The 8361-nt window shown below is 49.5% G+C and overlaps 2 protein-coding genes across 2 annotated transcripts; both read right to left on the bottom strand.

The window, feature by feature from the left end:
* Positions 1–124: 124 nt before the first annotated feature.
* LOC100823258 (cyclic nucleotide-gated ion channel 4) lies at positions 125–5130 on the bottom strand. Its single transcript, XM_003568114.4, has 5 exons — positions 4355–5130; positions 1986–2201; positions 1587–1918; positions 1067–1499; positions 125–984 (listed from the first exon to the last, which is right to left on the bottom strand). Exons 1-5 carry the CDS (start codon positions 4979–4981, stop codon positions 472–474), a joined length of 2121 nt encoding a protein of 706 aa, XP_003568162.1. The 5' UTR covers positions 4982–5130; the 3' UTR covers positions 125–471.
* A 2133-nt stretch (positions 5131–7263) lies between these two features.
* LOC112270989 (zinc finger MYM-type protein 1-like) lies at positions 7264–8158 on the bottom strand. Its single transcript, XM_024459794.1, has 3 exons — positions 7803–8158; positions 7507–7699; positions 7264–7372 (listed from the first exon to the last, which is right to left on the bottom strand). The coding sequence occupies exons 1-3, from the start codon at positions 8102–8104 to the stop codon at positions 7334–7336; spliced, it is 534 nt and encodes a 177-aa protein (XP_024315562.1). The 5' UTR covers positions 8105–8158; the 3' UTR covers positions 7264–7333.
* Positions 8159–8361: the final 203 nt, after the last annotated feature.

Here is an 8361-nt window from a genome sequence, read left to right on the forward strand (position 1 = left end):
AAGTATAGATATTTATTCCATAACAACACTTGATACACCCCCTTCACCACCATCCAGCCCAGCACACTTATTTTTGTCTCAATTTTGCCGTAGGTTAACACTTAATTAATGGAGAGAAAATGTGTTTAGAGAAATAATCACAAGCACTAACTAACAATTAACAGATAGATATAGCTGTGCATAATACTACGACGATTTGTGATGCGTATTAAGCCGGTATACAATTTTGACATCGACATTTCTGAAATGACTAAGGATTTAGCATATCCCCATGTGCTACGATGTTCATCGTTTTGCGGATTTATGTAGGAGTACTCGAGATCCACAGCTTTACATCCATCGCTAGGTTCCTGCAAGGCTGCAAGCCTGCAACCCTTCTCCCCGGTAGAACAAAAGCCCAGCAGCAGCATGCAGGGTATGGGCCGTCTCCTGTGCACCCATGGGCTAGCTAGCTAGCTAGGAAGCCTACAACTAGAAATCGTCGTCCTGGTTGGGCTTGGGCGAGGCGAGGATGGCGGTGTAGAGCCGGAGCTTCTCCTCCCCCATGGACGAGCACCTCGACAGGGGCCGGCGGGGCCTGATAAAAGACAGCGACGCCAGCGTCTTGCGGTGCTTGTACCGCCTCCACGCGAGCTGCACGGCCACGGCCGCCCAGGTGCGCCACCCGGGCGAGTAGTACCGCGCGCTGCGGCGCACCTTTTCGTTGGTGAAGGTGTACCGGAAGTGGCGCGTGACGTACTTGACGTCGGCGGCGTCCAGCCCGAACACCTCCGTGCTCTCCATGGTCACCAGCGTCGACGACGACGCCGGCAGCCGCTCCATGAACGGCCTCCTCAGGCACCACGACAGCAGCTCGTCCCCGCTGAAGTTGCCCGGCCCCAGCGTGCAGCTGCTCGTCGCCCCGTTCCTCAGCGCCTGGCTGCACTCCAGGTGCCCCCGCACTATGAACAGCATCCTCTGCACCGGATCCCCTTCCCTCACAATCTGCAATCCAAAATCACAAACTCACTCCTCAGCTTGAAATTCAGATCGATCGATTTGGTCACTAAGAATGTCCCGATCTTACGGTTTCGCCTTTGGGGAAGATGAGGGACTTGACGCGGTCGCACATGTTCTCGAGGACGAGGTCGTCCATGTGCTGGAAGAAGGGGACCTGGCGGACGAGGTCGAGGCAGAGGTGGTACTTGATGTCGCGGCGGAGGGACTCGGGGAGGTCGCGCACGATCTGGCACTCGTCGACGCCCCGTGTGGCCGCCCACCGCTGCCGCTCGAACTGCCGGACCCGGTGCCGGTACTCCTGCGGCAGGTTCTTGCGCTTCATCCACCACTCGACGCTCCGCAGCCGCGTGTGCATGGCCTGCTTCTTGGACGTGGTAGCGTTCAGGAACACCTTGATGTTGCCGATCAGCATGGTCACCAGGATCAGCCCGCCCGTGATGGTCACGATGTTGAACACGATCTCCAGCCACTCCGTCGTGCTCTCCAGGTTCCCGAACGTGCTGCACAGTGCAGAACCAAAAATCCACGTCAAGGAATGGAACAAGACATATGGACGAACACCCTGCGCGCGTGCAGTGTCGATGTACCTGAGCGTCATGAGACCCCAGAAGATGGGGAGCAGCATCTTCTCGAGGCGGCTGGTGTTGGCCACCAGCATGACGGTCCACTTGTAGGCGCCGTACTGGTAGTTCTCGCCGCTGCCGCCGAGGCACGTGTTCCTGGCCCTGCCGTCGTTGGCCCAGGCGAGCCTGTCGCCGCCGGCGCTGACGACGGACTTCGCTGCGCCGTAGTAGAGCGGGTTGGCGCACGCCACGGCCGCCCCGGACGACGAGCACCCGGACTGGAGAAGGAAGCACTGCTCCTTGAGGCACTTGGTCGCCCTCTGCACCCCGAGCAGGTACCAGCACGCGCCCACAGCCTGCAAATTCATCCGTCAACACGAGGGCTGTTTCTCAAGTGTTAATGGCGAGGGAAGGAGGATGTACATGGGCGGCGACGAAGTAGGCCATGAGGTTGAGGACGATGCCCCACCAGATGGTGCCGAAGATGTGGCCCGACTGGTTCTGCATCCGCCGGAGGAAGGAGACGGAGTGGTAGATCTTGGGGAGGTACTCCAGCAGGAACGCCACCAGCAGCACCGTCATCACCGCCGTCGTCGACCCCGCCCGGATCATCGCCGGCGCAGCCACCCACACCACCACCTGCCATGAAATGCACGTGCATAGATGCATTCGTCATCGTCCATCGCTAAATTTTAGCGACAAAATTACGTAAAGCGCGTGACTACGCGAGACACCAGTCCATATACCTGTTGAAAAATACTGATTCGAACAAAGTTTATGCGAATTCGACACGTTTTACTCAAAATTTGAATCTTTGTTTCACAGAAACGAGCCGATTGACACGATGGAAAACAAAATTACGTAGAGCATGGGTTCGGTTTGCGACACGTACACGTCAAAGGAGCTATTCTCTCCGTTCCTAAATACTTGTCATTGTTTTAGTGCAAAGTCTGCAGTATTTAGGAACGGAAAGAGTAATTGCTAGCTGTAGTGTGTCTGACTGGTGATGCTGAAAGGGGAATATTCTTTGCAAAATGCGCCACGCGTGCAGGATAAATTGATTTTGGCTAATCAAGATTGCATTGGGGAGATATGCACAAACCGGTGGGATCAATACGGTGATCGATACGTACAGCCGAGTGCACTGCAGCCACAAAATGGCAGGCTGATGGAAATTGGTAAGCTTGTAGTACAAGCAGAACACCCATGCTCTACGTACGAACTGTACGTACCCTCTGTTCAGTTCGACAGTGCAATTGTGTTTAAACTGTACGCTAGCTAACGTGAAACATGGCGGCATGTGATTGGAGCACAGGAGTACAGACCCCGACACATCCTCTGTGTTCTGGCAGGATAATGGTAGTAGCATGCATGGTGTACCGCTGGGCTGGGTCCGGCCGGCGATTACGAAAACTCCAAGCTGTGACCTGTTCCAGCAAACTGTGCTGATCAGCTAGACAAAGACCGCACGTGATCGCCTGATGCAAAAATCCACCCCGAATATTCCTCTGGTTTGTAAGGTCTACAGTAAGATATGTTATCTCACTGTACTGAACAGTAGTTTAGAAACCATTTTTGTTTTTTATTGGAAATTTTGGTTTATTCATTGCTTTGACTAAACTCGATCGATGGCAAAATTATAAATTTTCAGTTTGTAAATAAGTCATGTTAGGGCCAACCACACAAAGAGAGCCGTACGCAGCTCTTTTCAATTAACTTTTTTGTCGTGGGCTTGAGGCGACTCCAACTTTGATAAATTTCGGTAAGTGTTCATGGCATTCTATCTTCTCGGTCAACTATAACACATATAATCAGTTTTGTTGCCATCTTCAATCTTCTCACCGAAGATTGCCAATCACCTCCAATCTTCTCACCGAATATCGCCATTCACCTCCAAGCTTTCAACTGACCCCGCTCCAAACTTGATTGGTGTTGCTTCCGTGTAGCCTCACCGCTTCCAACAGGCAGCAACTATCTAGGACATAGAGCGCAGGGATGCTCGCGTGATCCCGCTTATATTTCATTTCTAGTCCAACATTTTAATTTTGAAATAATTTGTGAACAATTTTTTGAACTAGCAAGTCAATTAAGTAGAGAATAAGCATGATCGCGCTTGTGTATCTACTTGGGTGCGTAGGCTTTTACTTCGGAGCCTGTGCCTCTCTCCCAACTGTAACCGTTTGCCTGGACGAGAAGGATTTGCGGCGACATGGTTCTCCTCCATGGTGGTCATCTCTTGTTCGTAGGTGACTCTCCGTCTCGCCACCGTGGTCACTCAGGTAAGGTCACCACACTCAACTTTATCGTCTTCATCTCTCCTCCCTCGCCAACAGCTTTGTCTCGATCGCCGATGGCGAATCAGAGAGAAAATTCCCACGATTCATGACATGGATCAGATATGATGTAGCAAATCCGATATACTATCAGTACGATAGCTAGCGGAGAGGATGGGCTTGTAGAGCCGAGAGTCGTGGCAATGAACCAAACATTAATCTAGACACATCCGTGTGACATCGTATCGTTTTTGGGAGATGAACAATCGCCTTCAAGGTGCATGTTCATTATGCATCACATATTTATGCGAACCAACCAACAAACTATAGCCAAGTCAATAAGGAACATGCATGAGCGCACATGATGACAATAATTCGGACCAGAAAGAGACAGGGAGTCATGTAATTTTGTCTGCAGCAAAAGTGTAAGGCCGGCAATCCCAGCGAAACCAAACCTAGAACTAAAAACCAAGGCGCAAACAGAGAAGAGATTACATAGGGAAAAGAAGGGGCGGGCACCTGCATCACGGGGAGGAGGACGAAGAAGTCGAGTGCCATCCCTTTCCTGGACCTCCTGGCGTACGGCGGCGGCATCCGGTTGTTATTGCTGCCCGCGGCAGCGGCGCCGTCTAGAAGCTGATCCGCCGCGTCGGCCTGCTCCTCGTCCGCGACCCCGGTCCCGGTGCCGCCGCTCTTCGGCGCCGAGGCCGCGCGGGCGAGGCGGAGCTGCGTGAGGAAGTTCCAAGCGTGCATGGCGTCGACGGCGCAGCGGAGCGCGGTGACCGCCGCCGCGAGCCAGGCGTCGAGGAAGACGCACATGAGCGTCCCGCTCACGGAGACCGCGTACAGGAACAGCGGGTCCACCACCAGCCCCGCCGCGCACGCCACCAGGTAGGCCCGGTCCCACTCCCGGACCCACCGGGCGCGCGGGTCCAGCGCCCACGCCCCGAGCGCGCGCCCCAGCTGCCGCCGCCCGCGCTGCCACCGCCGCCGGAGCTTCACGCCGCCGCCGCTGCTCGTCTCGGTGGCCTGGCCCCGAAGCGGCGTCGAGGCTTCATGGTAGTGATCGTCTCTCCGCGCGATGTCAACGGGAGGGGAGGCGGCGAACAGCGAAGGCGACGAGCGGGGGGAGAGCTCGCTCGACATGGCGATGTCTCGTGCTCGCGAGCGCGGCAGAGAAGGGCATCAGCTCTTGCGGAAGCGCGAGACTCTAGACTGTGAGGTGGATGGGTAGCTCGGGGCATTGAGTGAGTACCGGTCCGTACATATATGACATGTATGGTGTGATCGATATATGCACTGAAATGACCAAACTAACCTCTTTGCTCCAAGCGTATATATTGTAGGTGTATACTAATATTACTGCTTCATTTTGCGTATCAGCGTATGGATCAGTGTGTCGACGTCAATACGTACGAGTCGTATTATACGCCTCACGTTTGCAACGGGGTGGGAGCAATGTAGGATATGCTTTTGACACGGACGGTTCAATTCCTAACCTGCCAGCAGGGACGGTTTTTGTGCCCGTCTTGTCTAAACTTTATGTGGCCGACTGTTATGCCCCGGTGGCAAGTCGCAGAAGAGTACGGCCGGGTTAGCGAAGGCGTTAACTCTAAAAGATCTTTTAATCGTGTGGAACTAATGATTAGCTCAGATTAGTGCACGTCAAATGTTACACACATTCTGAAAGATCAGCCTCTGGAAACCCGTAAAGCTTTTTTTGTTTTTTCAGAGAGAGATCCAAAGCATTTGTCCTTCTTCTCGTAGCAAACCGATTGAGGCGAATAAATGGTTCCACCAACTAATGAAGATTCGGTCGATCCGGCCGGCCGGGACGCTGCATGATTGCGCGCGTTGGCGCCGTGGATGCATATGATGAATGACGAAGACGACAGCGTGCATGCGAGGTGTACAGGGCAAGAGTGCTACTGGCAAAACGATAACGAGTAATTGGTCCCGGCCCGGCCCACGGCCACTCTATCCCCATCACGTTCATCGTGTCTATTCTCGCCATGAATATGCTCTCGTCTCGTCAGAAATTTGTCTCATCGATCTACATGGCATTATGCTGGTCAGTTAATTGATCATCTCTCCCGGCCCCTCTCGGCTTCTCCATCTTCAGGAGGTATCTTGAACGACTCACTAGCCTATCAAGTAATAATAGAGCACCGAAGATCTCGTTCAAAGATGGCTGTTTTTTTTTAGAAACTCCACGGCAGTGGTGGACCAAGAATTAATTTAAAGGTGTGGCGGATTTTACAAAAATAAATAAATCATACGCAATATAGCTATCCAAAAGCTCACCGAAATACTAGACATATACATTACTTTGTGTTCAACAAGTATATTCAAATCCAAAAGCAAGATATTGGAGCTAAATACCTCAATAGACGTACCTCATTTGCGTTTAGTATACTGCGGCAATGGTATTCTTCTACCTTCCTTCTGAAATTCTTTCTTGAGTTCATCAAGATCAAGTCCTTTGAATAACCCTCGCTCGATGTAACACACCATCAAGTCATTAAGCCAACAATCGGACATCTTGTTGCGCAACTCGGTCTTGATAATCTTCATGGCTGAGAAGGCTCTTTCAACCGATGCTGTCGCCACCGGTAATAGCAACCCCAACTCAATAAGGCAATAAACCAGAGGAAACATAATATTTCTTTCAAGTTCGAGCATCTTTTTGGCTATGCTTGCAAGATCATAACAAACTCTAAACTCATCATGTCTTCTCATGTGGCTGATGAATAACTCAAGCTCAACTTTGATACGCTTGAGATCATCATACGAGAAATCTACATCATAGATGTTTGTAAGACTAGCAAGTTTGTCCAAATCAAACTTGGCAAATGAGTCTCTTGGATCAAGACAAGCAAAGCCAGCAAGCAATTCTGAAGTCTGTCATTAAAGCGATGATCTAGCTCAGTGGTGATAGCATCTATAGCTGCGTAGAAGGTATCAACATGAAAAAAATGTTCAGTGCTAATGTTATTTCTCCCTCCTCTTCTTGATTGGCCAAATCTTGGTACAACTTCATCCATATTTGGCACTGGAATATCATTTGCAGTGCAGAAAGTTTTGACATCTTCAAATAATGGTTCCGAACCATTGCTCCTCAAGTTGACCAAGCATGATTTCACATCTGTAACCAAAGACATGGCTTGAACAATATTTTGATCCTTCTTTTGCAAAAGAAGTGATAGCTCATTTGTAATGCGAAGGATTTGCAACATCAACTTCATGATGAACACAAAGATAAAAGACTCCATTAGATGCACCAAACCTCCTGATCTAGATGGATTACGCTCATCTTTATGCACAATCTCTAGCACTTCTACGACTGCAGCCCACATCGATTCAATACGAGCTAAAGTCGTATAATGAGAGCCCCGTCTTGTGTCACCTGATCTAGCCAAAGATGTTTCCTGATTTTTGCCTCTTCCTGATAAAATCTCTCCACTCTCTAGCTTTTCCAACAGATTTATGCGTTGCTTATCAAGCAATACATCCTTCCTCTTGCAAGATGAGCCGGTACTTGTTACAATCAAGGCCACATATTCAAAGAAGTCCTCAATGGACGTACAACATCTTGAGATAGCAACAACTACCAACTGTAACCGGTGAGCAAAACAATGCATATAGAAAGCATACGGGTTCTCATCACGGACCAGTTTTTGAACACCATTGAATTCTCCTCTCATATTAGAAGCCCCATCATACCCTTGCCCACATAAATTTGCAATAAGTAGCCCATGATTACCAAGAACCTCAACCAATGCTTTCTTTAGTGCTTCCGCTGTTGTCTCCGTGACATGCTTGATACCCAAAAATCTTTCAATAACTTCCCCCTTGTTGATATACCTATAGAACAATATAAGAAATAATAGAATAAGCCATGCATATAGGTAATAATAAAAACTATAAAAGAACACACAATAAACTCAGTAAGTAGCCAACAACATACCTCACAACCAGTGCCATTTGCTCTTTGACTGATATATCACGAGATTCATCAATAAGAACTGAGAAGAGGCGATCGCCCATCTCTTGCTTTATTGCTTTACGAACCCCATCAGCACAAGTTTTTGCAAGTGCTTTTTGAATCTTTGGATAAATCATTTGGGCATTTTGGGGACATAGCTCCTCAAATGCAATCCTCGCTTCCTCATTTCTTGCTTTGTACCAATCAAGCATCTCTAGAAAATTACCCTTATTTAAGGAAAGGGCAGATTCATCATGCCCACGGAATGCTTCACCTTGCAACATAAGATGACTTACAATGCCCAAAGATGTTTCCAAACGGGTCTCATATTTCACTTGTGATTCTTTACTGTAAGTTGTAACCTTATATTCCACACTTGACCTTTGATTTTTGAAATCATCATGTGCTGTCCTTGCTATGTTGTGGATACTCATAACATTACCAACATGAAGAGGAAGTGCTCTATATGCATTCTTCTAAGTATCCCACCCATCTTTTGTGAAGGCGGTACAACCAAAATTTTCACCCACCGGTTCTACTT

This window comes from Brachypodium distachyon, chromosome 2, assembly GCF_000005505.3.
Source record: "Brachypodium distachyon strain Bd21 chromosome 2, Brachypodium_distachyon_v3.0, whole genome shotgun sequence".
Classification (NCBI taxonomy): domain Eukaryota; kingdom Viridiplantae; phylum Streptophyta; class Magnoliopsida; order Poales; family Poaceae; genus Brachypodium; species Brachypodium distachyon.

What these genes read in the sequence shown, in the direction of transcription:
- LOC100823258 (XM_003568114.4), bottom strand. Translation starts at nt 4,981, where the DNA reads ATGTCGAGCGAGCTCTCCCCCCGCTCGTCGCCTTCGCTGTTCGCCGCC. An exon ending in TCCTCCTCCCCGTGATGCAG is followed by an intron (nt 2,202 to 4,354) that starts GTGCCCGCCCCT and finishes ATTTCATGGCAG; the next exon opens with GTGGTGGTGTGGGTGGCTGC. An exon ending in CCTACTTCGTCGCCGCCCAT is followed by an intron (nt 1,919 to 1,985) that starts GTACATCCTCCT and finishes ATGAATTTGCAG; the next exon opens with GCTGTGGGCGCGTGCTGGTA.
- LOC112270989 (XM_024459794.1), bottom strand. Translation starts at nt 8,104, where the DNA reads ATGTTGCAAGGTGAAGCATTCCGTGGGCATGATGAATCTGCCCTTTCC. An exon ending in CAAATGGCACTGGTTGTGAG is followed by an intron (nt 7,700 to 7,802) that starts GTATGTTGTTGG and finishes ATTGTTCTATAG; the next exon opens with GTATATCAACAAGGGGGAAG. An exon ending in TCAATGGTGTTCAAAAACTG is followed by an intron (nt 7,373 to 7,506) that starts GTCCGTGATGAG and finishes GATTGTAACAAG; the next exon opens with TACCGGCTCATCTTGCAAGA.